General features: G+C 41.8%; 1 protein-coding gene across 1 annotated transcript in view; it reads left to right on the top strand.

The window, feature by feature from the left end:
* The first annotated feature begins 19618 nt into the window (after nucleotides 1-19618).
* dcc (DCC netrin 1 receptor) overlaps nucleotides 19619-21186 on the top strand; it is a 278014-nt gene continuing 276446 nt past the window's right edge. Inside the window, exon 1 of the mRNA XM_058057936.2 lies at nucleotides 19619-20055. Coding sequence (XP_057913919.2) covers nucleotides 19947-20055 — 109 coding nt within the window. The 5' untranslated portion in view covers nucleotides 19619-19946. The remainder of the gene's footprint in view (nucleotides 20056-21186) is intronic.

Raw genomic sequence — 21186 nt, 5'->3', positions numbered from 1 at the left:
TGCCGACAGCTTCACTCCACGTCTCCCGACCAGCCCTGACTATCTCTCAGCGCTCTCTCTTCCCAACTGGCAGCGCCCACCTCACTGTCGCTCTCCACCTCATCCTTCATCCGCAGCTCCACTCGGTGTTGCCAATGGCTTGAGCAAAACATGACAGTAAACTCACGTTCAAAGTTGCTTCTGACACCAGTGTAAATGTGGCGGAGTGACGACAGTCAGGATGGCTGTATTCGTTTTATTGTTAATTTTCAAGACAGCATGAAAACAACTTACCGGCAGACTTAACTACTCCCGACAACCTGCCAACAGAAATTCCCGGCACTCTTGTTCTCCTCCTTTTTGGTCCAAACTGCTCGCATTTAGGGCTGCACCCCGCCTGTCAGTGCAGTGGAGCAGAGAATTTAAAATATCAGGCCAGATAGGTGAGCCGAGACAAAATGACAAACTAACTTTTTCCAGATGGAGCAAGGTATCAGCAAGGGCTTCCTGGAATAGATATAGTTGATGCCGTGATTAGGGCACTATCACTATCACCAGGCTTGGAACTGCACAGTTATCTCGAAGGCAAACTCAACCTCACTCTTTCTACCTTAAGGAGGATTTTGAGGTCCCACTACCAAGAAAAGGGTGCAACTGAACTGTATAAACAGCTCACTTCAGAGGTACAAAGCGCAAAGGAAACTCAACAGGCATTCTTGATTTGTGCCTTTGTTTTGAGACAAAAAAATCCTGTTCACGTTGCAGGAAGCTGAATCCGGCCTAAAATATGATCCTTTACTTGTCCAGAGCATGTTCCTCCATACTGTCTTGACAGGCTTGACCAGCTACCGTACCTGCAGTTCAGCTTAATGAAGTGCCCACAAGAAATCAAACATCAGACAGTGTTGCCGCTATACAGCCTGAGTGAACTTAAAGAATTACGCTCTGACATGGCAGTATTGAAAAATCTTGGGACTGAAGTTGCACAAATCAGAGAGTCAATCAGACAACCTAGCTCAGCGCATGTCCAGTATATGTCCTCTCCTGGATCTCAAGAAGACATCCGCCCACCTCAATTACAATATTCTACACCAAGCCCCTGGCCTCTCCCAAGGCTAAAACAAAGAGATTATTCATCCAATTCACTTTATTTATATAGCACATTTTATAAACAGAGTTTCCAAAGTGCTGCACAGACCGCAGACAACCTCTGTAATAAAAGCCAGCGACACCGGTGATAAAATCCTTTAGAGCACCGTGTCAATGTGTGTCAACCTTGCCCTTAAAAAATTGCAAGAAGTTTTCACACGTCTCACATGATTGTTCCAGTATAGTGGATGGACTGGGATTTAAAACAGAGTCGATGGTTTTAAAAAGAACACTGGGCTGTTAATATTGTCTGAGAGGTATTTTGTTTTCTCAATCTTCACAACATTCTGATAATGCCTCCAACTGTCTTTGAGGGTTTGATAGGAGATTTGACAGCATTCACGCCGGGCTGCTCGAGTGACATTGTTGAGCCACACTTCCTGTTTAGTTTTGGGGCGCATGGCTTTCAGAAGGGCTAAACTGTACAGATACTAGCACAGGTAGAAGTAAAGCAGCTGCTCAGTGCCAAGAGCAGCGTCGGAGGTCATATGAGCCTGTGACGCTGTGGAGAACAGAGAGCGGTTTAGAAGGTTGCCGGGGCTCACGTCGGCAGCGGCCCAAAGAGGACGCAGTGCACAACGCTTGTCGTGTTGCCCAACGATCGGCACCAGCCAGGCCCTAATGGAAGCGAGGAAACGGCGAGTGATGAAGCGGCTCAAACAATCATCATAGTCCCTCGGAATATTATGTGGACCGTGCCACCTCAGGAGAAAATGCCAGTCAAGCTTTGAGTTTCACCAGTCTTCCACTCCGGCATCTACATTTCCTGGGAAGCGACGGCTCTGCCCGCAGCAGAAAGTTTGGTACATCGAACAGGTACGAGAGACACGGTTTGTTTGGCCCCCAGTGTTCTTGTTTCACACATACTGCAAAAATGTGCTGGATTTTAAGTAGTTCCTTGTGGTTATACACCAGCAGAGAGTCTATAGTCCTTAGCACAATTAACAAAGCAACGAAAAGGCCGATTGCAGTGAGATGAGGGGGGCGGCAAGCCAGACATACCGGTACCATCTTCCCACAATGCAACACCATTCATTCATTCCAATAACAACGCTGTGTATATTTCAGAAAATGCCTTGGCTGTCACCAAAATGGAAGTGAGTACTGCAGCCATTGTTATATATATGGCAGTGATGAAAAACTGCAACAATGTGCATCATGCAAAAGAAACATTTACTGCTCTAAAGTCTGTCAAGTTGCACTTATCCAAGCTTCAAGTCTGACCACACCAGGAAAGAGGACAAACATTCCCGACTTGTTGCGCTGGTAGGGAAACGATGCGTGATTCAGTGCTACATACAAGGTTGCAAAACAGAAGCATTATGGGATAGTGGCTCCCAAGTATGCATTGTTGATGACAAGTGGAGAAAGGAGCATCTGCCAAATGGCAAGCTATGGGATATCTCTGATTTGCTTGATGCACCAGATGATTTAAGGATCACAGCTGCCAATGGACAAGATATGCTGAAGATGGCACTGACCCTAAACACTTTATTGTGCCAATGCTTGTGATGGAGGGCAAGCCTTTTACAACCCATCTTGGACTTTAATGTCATCGAGTATGTTTTGAAAACCTGCACTAAAGAACAGCTGAATGGTGCAGGAACAGAAAAACTACATGTGGCAATAAGCACGGCTTTGCCCAGTCTTGAGGAAAGGTTTATCTCAGCTTTCATCAATCTTGTAGCAACCCTGCAGCCAACTGATTATGTTGTCAAAACTACAAAAGGGTGTGTCACCACACCATAACACACCTCTGTTCAGATTTACTGAAAGGTGCAGACGCTGCCACTAAAAACAGACGCAAAACTCCTATTTGAGCCTGACGTAAATCCTCAGTGGGATTAAAAGCACTGCGTTCAGTATTACAAGCATTTTTCCAACTGACTTTATTTCACCAGTCAAACCACCCGAAACAAGCAGAAAAGAAAAAAAAACACCACCAGTGATGAACTCATTCCAAAGGGAAGATGGAAAGAATACTTTAAAATGTTGATGAATGAGGAAAACAAGAGAGAAAATTAGAAGAGGTGTCTGCTGTGGACCAGGAAGTAGCAAATATTGGCAAAGAGGAAGTGAGAAGAGCATTGAAAAGGATGAAGAGTGGGAATGGCACTTGGTCCTGATTGTACACCTGTGGAGGTATGGCAGTGTCTAGGAGAGGTAGTAGAGTTCCCTACAGAGTTGTTCAATAGGATCTTAGGTCCTATTGTGCATGTTACAGAACAAGTTTACCAAGTAATTTTAGATACAAACTAAAATAGAGGCGAGCTGAAGACAAACATTGTGACAAACGCTGAGTCATTTTCAACTTCCTAATTGCACCGTGTGAAGCACTGTTGAGCCACTGCCACCGTCTCGGGAGAGTTTGTCGCTGTGTGTGACTGGCCAATCCCAGAGCGTGAAGAGTGAATGTTTAATAATCATTTTATTTGAACACAAATAAGGATAATGATAAAATGTACTCATTTCATACTCATTTCATAATGCAAAAATGCATTATCCGTAACAGATACTTGTTACAAACAAGTACCTTACTCATCCCTAGTTAAGAATGAAGGAGGGGATTGAGAGTTTATGTGGAGGAAGCGAAGAAAGAGGAAAGGACGGCTCGACCAGAACAGCCTCCTACCGACTGGACCAGAGCAGGTGGATGAAAGTGCTCCCTGGGTTGGCAGTACACAGACAGTGGTAACATTAACCAATTGGCTGCTGCAATGACTGGCCACAACATTAGGTACACCTGCACAGTAGCTGCATCAAACACTGCCTGTATGGCTATGGTCAAATATTACACCCCTCTCAATGGTTACATTCACACTGCACAGTTTAATGCTCATATAATGGTCATATTGGATTAAAAAAAGATAATTTTATGTAGCTGTTCACATGACTGAAAGATTTATTTGTATGTAATGTGTATGCAATGTGTTAAGGAAATGACACACTTGCGCACAAAACATGATGTCAAACGCTGTTTTCCAACATGGCTGCTCCTTCTTGTCGTGTTGCATTCATGGCAATTTCAAAGCTTTTGTTCAATCGCAGCCAATATTTTTTCAGTCAAATGATTTTGCGTATATAACTAAAACGGAAGTCTGGAAGTTTGGAAGTCCTCTGGGATGTTTGGGAGTGTGACCAATCACAACGGAGGGGGCGTGCCTGAAGGCGGGCCATGGGTGGAATAAATTAAAACAGACCGATTTTGGAAAGCCAAAGAAATACAGCTGGAATAGGTGCAGATCTGGAAGATCTAGAAAGTTTTCTGTGTGGGTTATCGTGTGTATAGGGTAATACAAAGGGTCGAAAAATTTGCATAATGGATACCCTTTAAGGAAATCCCAGACACAATCATACTTCAATAAAAAAAAGTCTCATCCATATAATTTCAATATGTTTCATGCTTGTTAAAAAGTTCAGATGTCGAAAAGAAAAATTAATCTGGTGATACGTGAGTGAGTGAGCACATGTGCACGTAACCCCATATGATAACATGCCGACAAGAACAAATGTTGGTTGCACGGCAACGAGCATGTTCGACCTGGACGACCTTGATTCAAATCTCCATGTGGAGTTTGCATTTAATCCCAGTTTGTACTCTGTGTACTCTGGCTTCCTCGCACATTCCAAAAATATGCCTATTAGCTTAATTGGAGACTCTTTGTCCATAGGTGTGAATATTTTTTTGTCTATAGGAAAATCTATGTTAAACAATAATATACCTAAATCTAGAATATGTAATGACATTTTCCTTAAATCTAGCCTGATAAAAGAACATTTTATCTAAATGTATGTATCTTAAAAGACCATATGAATTGTAATAAGAACATTTTACCGAGATCTTGCTGTGATTCAGAAAAACTACACCGATTTCTTCATTATAAAAAAGGCACGAGAAAAATACAAGAGGCCTTGTAATGCAGCTCAACAGCTGACAGCCTTCAAAGAGATATAGCTTTTTTCCAGTGCCATCAAAAATCACTACAGTTGAATACCTGACAGAAAATGACACTGACAAGATTTTGTCTTTTAAAGGTGGTCTTAAACATTTTACTTTAATTATTGTTTGCAGAACATTGCTCTACTTAGAACCTCCTTAAGATTGTGTTTGCAAAATGTTCTACCAATATTTCAACTGACATAAACATTTTAATCAGGAGCGTATATGACAGGGCAGCATGGTGGCCGAGTGGTTAGCATGTTGGATAATGAGGATAAAGAAAATGGATGGATGGATGTACAATATATGAGCACAGGACAAAGACATTGGAATTGGATCACTTGAAAAATGAAGTAAACCCAGCCTAAGAATATGATTCCTGCACAGGTACACAGCACCTCGCTCACAACGCCTCATGCCACTATAAGAGGTAACGGCCCACTCTAAAACAATGCGATGGAACACCAATCTGTACAGACTTGGAAACAAGAACAAGCATATGAAGAATTACTAATAGAGAATATCTGTATTAGCCCTCATTCGATGTTTTGTTTTTACACAGCCAAATAGCTGTGATATCAAGCAATGTGGTTCAGGTACAGTAATCCCTCATTAATTGTGGTAAATTGAGGCCTGAATATCTGCAAAGTAGGATTCAATATTAATAAACTGAATATTTTCATAGTTAGAGTATAGAAAACCTGTTTATGACTTTTTACTGGTTATTCTAATACTGGTTTTAACAGCATTAGAGCTCTGTAGCCATGAAATAACACCCCAATAGTCACTTTTATACTCCTATTGTTCTTTGTTTACATCACATTGCTCAGTCTACAGAGAGAGCTGCGGCTAGCAAAGCAAGCCAAAAACTTACCACTTCCACATGGAATAAGAGGAGAACCGTTTTTTCACTTGATCTTAGTTCGTCATGGCATGTTGGCTTGGCTCTGTTGGCTTTTAACTTCCATCCATTTTCTATCCCGCTTATGTATCCTCACAAGGTTTGCAGGCATGCTGGAGCCTATCCCAGCTGTCTTCAGGTGAGAGGCAGGGTACACCCTGGACTGGTCGCCATCACAGGGCACATATAGACAAAAAAACATTCACACTCACATTCATACCAAGTTGGAGTCACCAATTAACCGAGCATGTTTTTGGAATGTGGGAGGAAACTGGAGTACTTAGAGAAAACCCACGCAAGCACGGGGAGAACTTGCAAACTCCACACAGGGCTTACAACGTCTCTTTCAATATGTTTTGACAAATAACACTTAATAACTCAATCGATAACTATGTTGGTTAGCTAGTGTAGTCAAGATATTTAATGTTTTCCATCTAAATCACATCTGTTTATATACTGGATAAAGGCATTTTTGATTAAAAGTAATATTTATATTTTGAAATTATTTAAGTTGCACTTCTTTATCTGTCAAAAATAGAAATTTCTAAGACATTGGGTGACTATCTTGTGAAAAACAAGCTAAAGTATCACTTAAAACAACAAATTTCCTTTACATATATTCAGTATATGAACTATGCTTTATAACTTGTCTCTTTTATGCTCAGCAGCAGCGTCATTCCTGACCACATTCCAACAGTAGTCAGCAAGTATAGATGAATTCCACTTTCCTTTTCTCCATAGCTGCAATGTCCTGGTGGAATCGTTCCTCATCACTCATCACTTCATCACAAGGGCTTGGCAGGACATCAGGTTATTTGCCACCAGCTGCCTACAATTGTCTTGTAGTTTCCAAGAAACTCTGCAAGGTGGTGCTGATGATGGAGTCGATGACATATCGTGCCACGGATCTTTGCGACGTCTTTGGTTAATTGGGGTCCACGATCGGAAACGGCCACTCCGTAGGGAAAAAGCCAAAAGAAACAAACAAATAAAAAGTATGCTGATGTTAGTATGCTAACAATGCTAACATGCTAATGTTAGGATGTTAACACCAATCATGGTAGTGCTAAGTGTTTATATATGTGTTTACCCATGAAAATAGATGCAATACAGATGCATGCAAATTTTAGCATGCTAACATGCTAATGTTACCATGATAATGCCTAGCATCATAGCCGTGAAGGCTAAATGCCCCAAATGACTTTGGAACGGTCTGAATTTTTGAGAAATGTAGAGGTGGTTTCAGCTATTTAGATTGAAGGGATTTCGCATTAAGAAAAATGGGAATGTGGAACAGTGGGAATTACAGTGAAGAAAATAAGTATTTGAACACCCTGCTATTTTGCTATTTCTCCCACTTAGAAATCATGGAGGGGTCTGAAATTTTCATCGTAGGTGCATGTCCACTGTGAGAGAGATAAACTAAAAAGAAAAATCCAGAAATCACAATGCATGATTTTTTAACAATTTATTTGTGTGATACAGCTGCTAATAAGTATTTGAACACCTGAGAAAATGAATGTTAATATTTGGTACAGTAGCCTTTGTTTGCTATTACAGAGGTCAAACGTTTCCTGTAGTTTTTCACCAGGTTTGCACACACTGCAGGAGGGATCTTGGCCCACTCCTCCACACAGATCTTCTCTAGATCAGTCAGGTTTCTGGGCTGTCGCTGAGAAACACGGAGTTTGAGCTCCCTCCAAAGATTTTCGATTGGGTTCAGGTCTGGAGACTGGCTGGGCCATGCTAGAACCTTGATATGCTTCTTACGGAGCCACTCCTTGGTTTTCCTGGCTGTGTGCTTCGGGTCGTTGTCGTGTTGGAAGACCCAGCCACGACCCATCTTCAATGCTCTGACAGAGGGAAGGAGGTTGTTCCCCAAAATCTCACAATACACGGCCCCAGTCATCCTCTCTTTAATGCAGTGCACTCGTCCTGTCCCATGTGCAGAAAAACACCCCCAAAGCATGATGCTACCACCCCCATGCTTCACAGCATGCTTAACACGCTTATTGGAATTATGACCAAAAAGTTCTATTTTGGTCTCATCTGACCATAAAACTTTCTCCCATGACTCCTCTGTATCATCCAAATGGTCATATGCAAACTTAAGACGGGCCTTGACATGTGCTGGTTTAAGCAGGGGAACCTTTCGTGCCATGCATGATTTCACATCATGACGTCTTAGTGTATTACCTACAGTAACCTTGGAAACGGTGGTCCCAGCTCTTTTCAGGTCATTGACCAAGTCCTGTCGTGTAGTTCTGGGCTGATTCCTCACCTTTCTTAGAATCATTGAGACCCCACGAGGTGATATCTTGCATGGGGCTCCACTCCGATTGAGATTGACCGTCATGTTTAGCTTCTTCCATTTTCTAATGATAGCTCCAACAGTGGACCTTTTTTCACCAAGCTGCTTGGTAATTGCTCCGTAGCCCTTTCCAGCCTTGTGGAGGTGTACAATTTTGTCTCTGGTGTCTTTGGACAGCTCTTTGGTCTTCGCCATGTTACAAGTTAAAGTCTTACTGATTGTATGGGGTGGACAGGTGTCTTTATGCAGCTAACGACCTCAAACAGGTGCATCTGATTCAGGATGATACATGGAGTGCAGGTGGACTTCTAATGGGCAGACTAACAGGTCTTTCAGGGTCAGAATTCTAGATGATACACAGGTGTTCAAATACTTATTTGCAGCTGTATCACACAAATAAATTGTTAAAAAATCATGCATTGTGATGTCTGGATTTTTCTTTTTAGTTTATCTCTCTCACAGTGGACATGCACCTACGATGAAAATTTCAGACCCCTCCATGATTTCTAAGTGGGAGAAATAGCAAAATAGCAGGGTGTTCAAATACTTATTTTCTTCACTGTAAGAATATGTACAAAATGGCATAAATGTTTTGATTAGTAGAATGCTTTGATGTTTGCAACGGTGTGAATCGGTTAAGAAATGGGAAGCATTTGGAAGTTTTTAAATCACAGGTGTTTTGCTTTCTGAAAAATATGAATGTCAAGAAAAGTGGGAATTCTTGTTTTGTGGCACGAATTAGTACAATGCTTTGAGGCACAAATGTCCTAGGTTGGTTGAATGAGTTGCTGTTAGAATGGCTTGAATCCATTGTGAAATGTGTCAATAGTAATAGGGATTTAGTTTTACGGAAAAGTTGAAAATTTTAAAAAAAATTGAATTTTTGTTCAGTATGAAAATGTGTAGTTTGAAAGTCCTGGAGGTTTTGAACTTAGAGTGATATTAGAATGGCTTGAATCAGTTGAACCGGCTGCTCATTAAACAAACTCATAGAACAGCATTAGGAAGCTTTTTTAAAATGTTTGTAGTTAATAGTTAATTTTGAAGTGCTTCCTGAGTGGAAGAGTTTCATAATTGAATTTTTTTTTATCCCTTTGAAAAATGTAGAAATTGGCCCATTCATTTTTGAATTTTTGGAAATGTGGAAATTTTAGAAGGTGGAAGAAGCCGAACGCTCATCGCGTTAATCAGTGGAACATTTTTGTGTTCCAAAAATTAAAAAAGAGCAATAGGCCATAAATAAAAATTTTAGTGGAGAGACTTATATGTATACTGTATATTTTATCTGAATATGGATTTTTTTTGTGAAATACACAAATATACCACCATTAACTCCCCACAATTTTCATACAGTATCTGGAACTGAACTGCGTGTGTGCACACACTTGTGACAACCTGTGTGGAAATGCATGTATGCGTGTGCATGCCTTAAAAATTGCACACATGCATGCGTTAAAATTTTGCTTCAATGCGTAACCACCGATGTTATCAGTTCTACTGTTAGTATTAAAAAGTTGTAAATATTTTATTGCCCATGTTGCATATATTTAGCCAAATGGTTGTATATGAAAATTATTTACAACTAGATGAATGCAATGTCAAGATATTGCATGTGAATGCCCCAAGAAAACACATATTAGAAAAAGAAAACCTCAAGAAAAAAGTTTGAGAAAAAGAAAATAGCAAAAAATGAAAACAATACAGAATAAATAGTAAAAGAAAGGAAAGGATATTAATATGTTGCATATGTTTTTAGCATAACTAAGAAGAAGCCACTCATGATAAATGAATTACTAAGTACTTGTCTGACAGGCCCCCGTTTGTGCGGCTTTGGAGCTAAGAGGTCTGATATTGTGGTCAGTAATGTAAGGGCACCGCAGGGGACTGTTCTGTCTCCATTTCTGTTCACTCTGAACAACTCTGAGTTTCACTACACAGGCAAATGACCTGCCGACCTGCTCCTGAATGTGGACAAGACCAAAGAACTGGTGATCGATTTCAGGAAGAACATGAAGTCAGTGGAGCACACACTTGGGAGTCCACATGAACAGCAGACTGGACTGGAAGGACAACAGCAATGCTGTATATAAGAACGACTCTGGGCAGACTGTACTTTTTGAGGAACCTTAGGTCTTGGATCTCTATTTGTCTATGGTTTCCAGTGCCATGTACCTTGCTGTGGTTTGTTGGTAGAGCAGAATCAGCAAAAAGGATGGACAAACTGATCCGGAAAGCCGAACAAGTGATCGACACTCAGTTTGAGGTGTTTCTATATGAGAGACAGGAGGGCACTGGAAAAACTGATCTGAATCGTGGACAACCCCACCCACTTCATTCAACAATGGAGGGACAGCGGAGCTCATTCTCTAACACTCTAACAGTCCTGCAGTTCCATTCACACAGTAAACACTACAGGACTTCATTGATTCAATGCTCCATCCAGCTCTACAACACCTCACGTGCCTGTGGATTAGCCACCACATTATTGCGCTGTACTGTCTGCCCTTACTTGTATAAAATGTACATTTACTTGCATTTATCATATTTATACAGACTTTGTAAATATGCAAATCTTGTTTCTTATAATTTTGTTATTTTATCTTTTTGTTGTTTTTTTTATTTCATAATATTTTATTTATATTGCATTGAATTTTATTTAAGATTTTATTTATTTAATTATTTTTTTAAATTCTTTGCGGAAATGCTGCTTCTGTTGATGTAGACCCATTAAAGAGCTTGTGCTCCTGGAAGGCCACTTCATTCTGATAATAGCAACAAGATGGCAACCTCTTTTTGGTGTGCATCAACACAACCCAGTGGTTTACTGGGAGGGTCACTGCTTGACAAAATGACAATGACAAAACAACTGTAGTCACGCTTCAGAGTAGAAGAAGATATTCATTATTGTATACTTCATATTTATTGGAATTCGCTTACAGATTCCCACACTAATCTCGCTGTCACACACACACACACACATACACACGTGTGTAATTTCCCCTTAGACATTAATATCCGTTCAGAGATGAAAACGTGCAACACACATGCAACAAACCATCCGCTTTCATGCCTGTGATGGCATATCTGAGATGGTCATCTTTGTTATGAAAACCCACACACACATCTCACAGATATTTACTGTACGAACATTGATACCATCTGATGCCGAGGTTCCCAAAATGAGGTATGCACACTTGCCAATTGTCATATGGTGTACATGAATTTTGTGCATCTCTTTGTGCATCATATCAACAAATGCTTTAAGTAAGTTTTAATTATTTTGTGCATTAAGAGTGTTTCTTCTTTAAGATTTCATTAATATTGGTGTTCCAAGTCATATGCCCGCAGTGCAATGGTGAAAACCTGTTACTGTGAGTGGAATTTCACCCGAAAATTCTGTCTGTATATATTAATCTTCATGCTCTGTGATTGGCCAGTCGCACACAGCGACCGCCTCAGCCAAGACGATACCAGATGATTTTGCACAATGCACAATGCATTTTTTTCAGAAGAGTAAACTCTAGGGATGAGCCGAATACTTGTTATAAACGAGTGGGGATGGGGGCCTGCTGACCTCGACTGAGGATGTAGTCGGACGGTGGAAGGAATACTTTGATGCTCTTCTCAATCCCACTGACATACCTTCCATAATAGAAACAAGCAGAGTCTGAGGACACATACGTGGACAGTTCATCACCATGCCTGAGGTATCTGGGGTGGTCAAAATCCTCAGTGGCAAAGCTTCGGGGGTGGACGAGTTTTGCCTGGAATTCCTCAAGGCTCTGGATGTTGAGGGATTGTATTGGTTTGCATGTCTTCTCAGCATTGCGTGGAAGTCGGCAACAGTATCTTTGGATTGGAAGACCGGGGTGGTGGTCCCCCTCTTTAAGAAGGGTGACCAGAGGGTGTGTTCCAACTATAAGGTCACACTCCTCAGCCTCCCTGGGAAAGCCTATTCCATGGTGCTGGAGAGAAGGGTAACACCATTGTTCGAACCTTTGCTCCAACCTCCAACCTTTGGTCCAATGCGGTTTTCGTCTTGGTCCTGGAACACTGGACCAGCTCTACACCCTCACGAGGGTGCTGGATGGTGCATGGGAGTTTGCCCAACTGGTCTACATGTGCTTTGTGGACTTGGAAAAGGCATTTAACCATGTCCCTGGTGGCGTCCTTTGGGGGATGCTCCGGGAGTACGGGATCCGGTCCTTGTACAAATGGGGCAGGAGTGTGGTTCGCACTGCCCGCCTTTCCGGTAAATGTTGGCCTCCGCCAAGGCTGCCCTTGGTCACCGATTATGTTCATTGTTTTCATGGACAGAATTTCTTGGTGCAGCCAAGGTGTTGAGGGAGTCCGGTTCAGGGGCCCGAGCATCTCATCTCTGCTATTTGCAGATGATGTAGTGCTGATGGCCTCTTTGGGCTGTGTCCAGATAGGAAGGTGCCAACCCATTTTGTAAACAAGAAGCAAAACCTTAAAGTCACATCTTAAATGAACTGGGAGCCAGTGCAAGTTGGCTAGTATTGGAGAAATATGGTCAAACTTGTCAAACCTTGTAAGAAGTCATGCTGCAGCATTTTGTACTAACTAAGTCTTTTGAGACTTGCCATTGGAAGACCAGAAAGCAGTACATTACAGTAGTCAAGGCGAGACATGACAAATGTACGGACTAGAGTCTCTGCATCAGAAGTGGAAAAAATAATGTGCTCATGAAAAGATAATGTGCTCATGAAAAGATAGAGTCGACTCCCAGATTTTTCACACAGAGTAACTTTGGGTAATGATGCTTTTATCAAAGCTCAGAGTGGTGTCCTTAAACAGGCGACTCTGTTTAGCGGGGCCAATGATCAACATCTCAGTTTTATCAGGGTTCAAGAGTAAAACGTTCCAGGACATCCAATGTTTGATATCAATGAGACAAACCTCAAGATAGAGAAGTCCTGTGGGTCAGTTAACTTTAGTGGCACATATAGCTGAGTGTCATCAGCGTAAGAGCCAAAGCTAATCTAATAATGCTAGCAAATGATGTCGCCAAGCAGTAGCATTTAAATGTTGAACTGAAGAGGACCGAGCACTGATCCTTGTGGAACTCCGCAAGTGACACCACAGAGCTCCGAAATCCCATCATCACAACAAACATGATGCGTCCGATCCCCAAGATTAGATCTAAACCAAGAGGTGTAATTAAAAGCTAAAAGCCCACTGGTCTGCGAGTCCCACAGAAAGTGACCTATTACATAGTACACAGGAAAATCTGGCAAACAAATACAAAAGACCAGGGGGTAGGAGTTGGCAAATACATTAAACTTTTATTTTACAACCAAGAAATTTAACAAGCAGTGATTTTATTAGCAATGAAAGATAAAATACTAGACACTAAACTGACACTGAAAAAAAAAACACACAACAAAACACAGCAAACCAATACCAACAAAAGCAAAGCAATCTTTAAATCAGAAACTAACTCCCAATTAGACCAAGTAAATGTGCATAAGTGCAATGGTTGTTGGTTCTCCCCTAAAATGCATATACTAAGCCTATTGAGACAGCACAACCCCAGAGCGCCATCCACTGCCTAAACTAAGCCGAACACTCTTTCAGAGGTCCACTGAAAAAGGTAGTAGTCGTGTCCGCCACAACCGCTTAATATAACGAGCAAACACAGACGAACAAAACAAAGCATAACAAAATAGCAGTGGGTTACTGAAACACAAAATTATAAACAAGTTAACTACTGCAAACCAAATGTAACAAAAGAAAAACAAAACCTTCACATCTCCACAGCTCAACCAGGTCAGGAGCGATCACCACTTCTACGCTGCAGGTGACATGTTGATAAAAGGAAGCGAATGTGCCATTTAAATAGACCGGATGATTAGTGCAGCTGCACCATGGCTGCCCATGAGATGTTTGGGGGAGTGCCGGCCGTCGGACTTTTGGCCTTTTAAACTATAGCAGGAGCTGAGTCACCAAAATCACTCCATTACAAGAGTACCGGACCAGTAACACCAATGTACGTTTAAGGCGTTCCAGTAGGGTAGAGTGATTGACAGTATTGAAGGCAGCACTGAGATCAAGTAATAACAATATTGTGGATGTGTCACAGTCCATAGATCATTTGTCACTTTTGCAAGGGATGATTCAGTAGAGTGGTTCACCCTGAAACCAGACAACCCAAAGCCATGTGATAATTGAGCTGTTGTGCTTCAATTCTTTCAAGGATCTTGGACAGAAATGGGAGGTTTGACACCGGCCTACAGTACTCCCAGGGTCAAGGCTTTTTTTTTCAGTAACGGTCGGATCACTGCAGTCTTGAAAGCTGCAGGCACAGTGCCGGAGGTTTTGCTGCACTGACAAGTTTTGTAAGCCCGTCAAGAGATACTTCCACAAAGTAGGAAAAGCTAGTGGGACACAGCATTGAAGTAGTCCCAGCAGTGGTCATGGCGGCCGACACGTTTAACCGGTCTGGAGGTAGGGTGTCCTTTATTTCCTTCCTAATTAGCTCAACTTTATTTGCGAAAAATCGCAAGAACTCGTCGGCTGAGAAAGAGGAACTACTAGAGGTCCTCTTCTGAGTTAGCAATGCAACTGTGTTGAATATGTATTTAGGGTTATTTTTATGGAGGTCAATTAGTCTGGAAAAATAATTGTTTTTTGCCACAACAAGAGCCTGTTTATATTTGGTCAAACTATCTCCCCATGCCTGTCGGAAGACCTCAAGTTTAGTTGCATGCCATTTGCGCTCCAATCTCCGACATAATTGTTTCAGCCTTCGAGTCTCATCTGTAAACCAAGGAGCAAGTCTTTTGGCATGAGACTTAAATCTCAAAGGTGCAGGAGTGAGGCTGTTCACTCCCAGATAATTAATAGTAGTAATGTTAACAAGTTTGCCCCGTCTAGAACCCATGCCATATTTTGACTACTAGAAGTCAATATTGACTACTAGAAGTCAATATCATAGGGGTCTGATAGTTGTTTGTCCCTAGTAACAGAGATTAAAGGAAGGTCAGGTTTATCACGAGGCCCTACCTGTCACGCTGCGCAGTGACATGTGCTTTTACCCTGTGTTTCTGTTTGGGGGTACGTCCAGGTTTTGTTTGTTATTTGGACTCTTACGGCTCTCTTTGTGCATCTGCAGATGTGGACCTCCCTTGAGTTGGGCGGAGCTACCTGACGGGCGCAGCTGTTGCCAATCGTCCCAATTTCCGGTCTCCTTCTTAAGGCACTGAGCTGCGGCAGGAGGGTGCTGGATTATTCTTTTGTGGACGTGACAGACCAACTCCTAGCTGTGGCCCTGCTCCTGTGCCCCTTCAGCGCTGCTCACGTCTCTGCCACGCACCCCCCTACCCGTCCGGTAGCCCGCGTGCCTCTAAGACTGCTTACTTTTTCTCGTGATGATTTGTGTTGTGCCTGCTTGCACTCAGTTACGGAGCCCCCTCTTTTGTGCTCCGTCACCCTTAGTTACTTGTACCTCACTCGACTGGACTATTAAAGCTGTAAAACCTTACCTGAGCCTGCTGTGTCCTGCATCCTGGGATCCAACCTCCGCGCCACACGGCCAAGCCTGACACTACCTCAGTAGAAGGCAAGACAGACTGTGGTGCAAATATGGGTTGTGAATCTGATGCCGACACATCTTCTTTCTGACAGCTGTCAAACTGGTTTGCAAAGAAGTCCAATAACATCACATTGCAAGGGTTCAGATCGGGGAGGCCAATCAAGCCCCTTCAGTCTTTGGCCACATGGGCATTGAAGTCTCCCAGTAGAACAACGGAGTTACCAGTTGGGGCGGTGGACCCTTTCTCCAACCCAGTGACAGAGGGAAATTACCCTCTCGTTCAAAGGGGATGACTGAAACACAGAGCCATCAAGCTGGGGGACTACTAAGTCCACATCAGCTCACCCTGTGGCAACTCCAGAGTAGAACAAGATCCATCCCCGCTTAAGGAGTTTGTTTCCAGAACCCAAATTGTGGGTTACGGTGAGTCCGACTATGTCTAGTTGAAATGAATCAACCGTTCAACCTTCCCCACCAATGAAGTGGCATTCCATGTCCCAAGAACCAGATTTGGCAGGTCTGTGGCACTTCCAAACCTCTCTTTGGAGAAAAGTTGATGATTAAAATCACTATCTCAACTATTTGCTTAGTAAGGTATAATACCCACTTGGCACTGCAGCTATTGCAGCTCTCAGGTATTTGTCGATGTTGATCTCTGTACTAATAAGTCCATCCATCCATTTTCTATACCACTTTCTCGTCACGAGGGTCGCGGGCATAAACACGAGAACACATACTGGAGAAAAACCTTTTTCCTTTTCAATCTGTGGCATAGGTTTTTTACGAAATCCAGATTTTAAAATACACACCAGAATACACACTGGAGAAAAACATTTTAATGAGGGTCCATTCATACCAATGGACAATTGGACAATTAACCTAGTATGCATGTTTTTGGAATGTGGGCGAAAACCCACGCATGCATGGGAGAACATGCAAACTCCACACAGAGATGCCCGAGCGGGGAATCGAACCTGGATTTCCGAGCTGGCCCAACCACTGGCCCATGTGCAGCGTACCAACAAGTTGTTGCAGGGAAGTAAAAAAAAACACTTCATACACCACATGTGGTGACCCACTAAGACTTTTGCCATCACAATTAGACCTGACTGATAGTTAGGATTAAATTGATGCTAAATGAAAATGATGCTAAAGAAAATGGAAAATGTGAACACGAATGTGCAAAAGCACGACATCATTTGCTTTGCCATGTTTTTATGGAAATAAACATTGCCTCAATTTGTGCTGTCCTTGGGGCATATGTGGCAATCTTAACTCATCCGCTACCAAAGATGTTTTTCACAACTGACCCCTCATGCCCAAAGACGTGTCTTTTACTTTTTTTGCGTAAGAGGCACAAAGAGGTGATGTTGCAACTCAACAATCGAAGAGACCGCGTTTAGTGCAGTTTTAAACCAAAAGGAACCAAGGGAGGTTATGTTTTGAAGGGTAATGTTAACGCATGAACATGCGTACACACACACAGTTCAGTTGTAAATGCAAAAATTGTAAATAGTTCATGGTGTTATATTGGCATGGTGACAATGGCAGTCTGTGGAGAACTTGCTGTGACATTTGTTCCAAAGAGCTTGTGAATGGATTGCAGAGGGAGGTGTAGTGGGACGTGAGCTGGTCCTGACAACTGCCTACACCAGTGAGTACCTTTATCCAAATCTTGCACGGTAAAACATGCCTTTTGATGACAGATAAGTTGGAGAAATGCAACCTCACCGTTCAGACTGCAGGAGCTCAGACATATATTAGATCTACAGTACATATGAAAGAGACCTGAGTCACATTTAAAAAATCTGAATTGTACTGTTCTTACTGCCATGAGAAAACTAAAAAGAAGTCACATATAAAACACCTTTATCCAAATGCCCCCCTTTTTCCCAACTAACAACTTTTTCCAACTACTGAAAGGTGCTTATTTCACAAGCTCCCCTCAAATTGCATTTGACATAAAACCACATTACACAATTTCAACTCTCATTCAAGAAAAAAAAAAGAACAGCAGTTAGTCTACAGCCACCAAGTAACGTTACGCTTATTTGATCATATACATTCTATTATGTGGTGTACATAAATGATGCAATAGTGCCACACATCTCTGCTTCTTTCTCAACCAGCGGTCTCAAACTCAATTTAACTGGGGGCCACCGGAGCTAGGGTCTGGGTGAGGCTGGGCCGCATCAGGTTTAAAAAAAACCCATATATAATAAAATAAATAATAAATTAAAAAATTGTCTTTAGTGCGTTTGCTTCTGCCATACCCTCCACTTTTTCAGTGCTTTGAAAGCCGGAGCTTTCCACAAGAAAAGCTCTGGTAAAACATTCCACTGTTCTCAAATATCTTAATTTTTATTTTTCTATACAAAATAAGATGAAAAATAAATAAACAAATCAAGAATAAATAAATAAATCAGTAATAAATATATAAAATAACCTTAAAACTCACAAGCCAGACCATGACAACAATATTAACAGTTATTTAACCTTTAACATGAACATTAATAAAACTTAATAATTTTACCCAATTAGCAAGTTAGCATCGTACTCAGTTACATCTGGGAGCAGCATCATAAGTTTGACTACGTTTGATGGTCTGCTTTATCTTGTGCCTTGTATGTACAGTTTATTCCAAATGATTTCCTGCATTTATTTGTACCGAGAATCACAATCCTGTAGCTTCACTGCTAATACAATGTTGTAGTTGTTGTTGGACCAGACAGCGCATTGACAGCACCTTATTTATAGATTTGGACACAACAGTAGGTTTGGGGTAGCGACCCCAGGATGCAGAGATGAGGACCCAAATGCAGGTAAAAATGGCTTTAATGAGGATGCTATGCAGCAGAACAACTCACTAGCATGTCCAACGGAAAAACGTACAGAAAGAGTACACACCCGAACTAAATAGACTGCGTGAAATTAGGAACGGAAACAAGGCAAGACAGGAAGTGAAACCAAAACTAAGAGCATGAACAGAAAACTAAATGAACTGTCACGGGGCTAACTCTTGCATCGCGACACATTAAACATTAACATTAAACATTTGACTTTGTCTTTTCCATATTTTGTGAACCCAAATTAACAGCACCATTATCATCTCCTACAGTAACCCAACAAGCAGCCAAGGCAAAACCAACTCATATTGACCCATTATTCCCTTTTTCACATTTTCAAAGCGCAGTAACATGTTTGAACTGCATACAAGCATAAAAAAAAGTGTGAAGCCCTGTTCTCATGATGTCAAAATGAAATGATTTTTAAATAGCAATTTTGATTCAACCACAACATTTATTGCTCATTCATAATCTACAATGGACTGGATTGAACATAAAGGTATTTCAGGAAAAAAAAGAAAAATCGAAAAGAATAGAATAGAAAAAATAGAATACAAATAGAAATAGAAATCAGCGTGTGGTCCACGGCGGAAAACGTCCGCAGACACGCCCGCTGTAAATGAATGTTCTCCCAGCTGGATGAGGAGTGATTAAGTTCCCGCTGTGACCAGAGAGGGCAGGAGAGTGGAGCTAATCTCTCCCCGCTGATGGTGCCCTCTTGGCGGGGCTGCAGCTGCTCCGCTCCGTGGTGTCATCTCCAGGCTTTCGGTCCACCCACTTCAGATCAATGCTCCATGCTGGCTCTAGGTCGCTCTCTTCCCTCTCTTTCTCTCTTTGGCTATCAGAGAAGAGAGACAGAGAGAGGAAGGGAGAGAGAGAGAGAGAGAGAGAGAGAGAGAGAGAGAGAAACAGAACGAGCGAGAGAGAGAGAGAGGTACTCCACGGTCACTCCATCGTCTGAGCAGACCTCCGGCGAGGCAGCGAGGATCTGAACCCTTCTTCCACCTCACCGATCGTGTTGGGCGTGCCGGGATGATGGAGACTTCATAGTTTCTGGAACTTATTTTCTTCTTCAAACGGGTGGAAATTCGTCCGTTTGGGATTTTATTTTTGGGGACCACAACGCAGCTTTGGGACAGGAGAGGCTGTCTCCTCGTCATCCTGCCAACTCACTACCCTCTGTTTTTTATTCGCAAGTGTCGGATCCGCATCAGGATTTTTATTATTGTGGAGATTTGTGTATTCCTGCGTGACTCCCCGCGACCATGGAGATGCCCTTGTTTGGATGTTATGGAGATGTTTGGGAGGTGCTGGTCCTGAGGAGGACAGGTGGAATCAACCTGCTGCTGCTCTTCTGGCTGCTGGGTGCTCACGGTTAGTGCGTGCGCGTGCGCGAGTGCGTGTGTGATTGCTGCAGATCTAAGGGAAATTCGAACACATTGTTGCTTACATTATAAAGCTTACTGGGACCCGGTTCCGACATCTGGGAGGTCTACCCGGTTGTGTAGGCCACATGCTGCAGCGTTGGCCTGAGCTTCAGCACATTTGACTGGAGCTCACTGGTGCTGATCATTTGAAAACAAGTTTTTATTTATTTGTTTATTAATTTTTCATGCACACCTCATTTATGTATGTATATATTTAATTTTTTTACATGCTGCTTTAAGTGCTGCTTGAAGCTAAATTTTGCAAGACAGACCAATTCGAGATAAGATAGATTCTACTGCATTTAGTATAACTTGTGTTTAAGTCTATGGCGTTTTACAGTTTTCACTCAGGATATTAAATTTTAAAAGACGTCTATATAATTTTGTTATTTACAATGTTAATGAATTAATACACTTCATGACTATCCAAATACTCTGCAGTAAATATTATAAAGGCCAGTTCAATTTGTCAGTGATTGTTTTGTTTCTAGTCAGGGACTAGATGAATGATTAGTTTTTTTAGTTCTCAAATTTTCGAGACAATCTCTTTGAAACAAATTCTTTGGGGAGGTTAAAAAAAGTTAAAGTTAAATCTTTTTTCCTCTGTGTTTGCATAGCAAATAACTTATTTATTGTAACCTCTTCTTTTTTGGTGCCAGTCTTCCTGTTATGTTAAAGTGTGCTATGGGCAAACAAGAGAGCAGCTGTGGGCCACAAATGCAAAAACTGCAAATGGAAGCAAATTCATAATTTCCTGTATTTTTCCTTCTTTTAAAAAAATCACTATTTTTAGCGGTTTACTGGATGTTACTGGATCACTTTAGTTGCATTGGAATTTGCTTCTTTCTAAGTTTTTTTTTTCATGTCAATGGGATGGATAGCATTTGGTTTAGATTTTAAAAGAACGACTGGGTGCATTTAATTACTTTGATCAATGCCTTGGAGTTGTGGGGGGATGGCGACATTGATGCGCACGTGCACCTTCGCAGTAATTGCTCCTCTACAGCCAAAGTCAGGGCAGACACATACATGTGCATTTGTGTCAGTGTTTTCCATACATTTATTTCATTTGTGGTGG

The sequence above is a fragment of the Doryrhamphus excisus genome, linkage group LG19, assembly GCF_037039965.1.
Source record: "Doryrhamphus excisus strain RoL-2023G ecotype Guam linkage group LG19, RoL_Dexc_Guam_v1.1, whole genome shotgun sequence".
In the NCBI taxonomy this organism is placed as follows: Eukaryota; Metazoa; Chordata; class Actinopteri; order Syngnathiformes; family Syngnathidae; genus Doryrhamphus; species Doryrhamphus excisus.
This window is presented reverse-complemented; position numbering and strand designations above follow the sequence as displayed.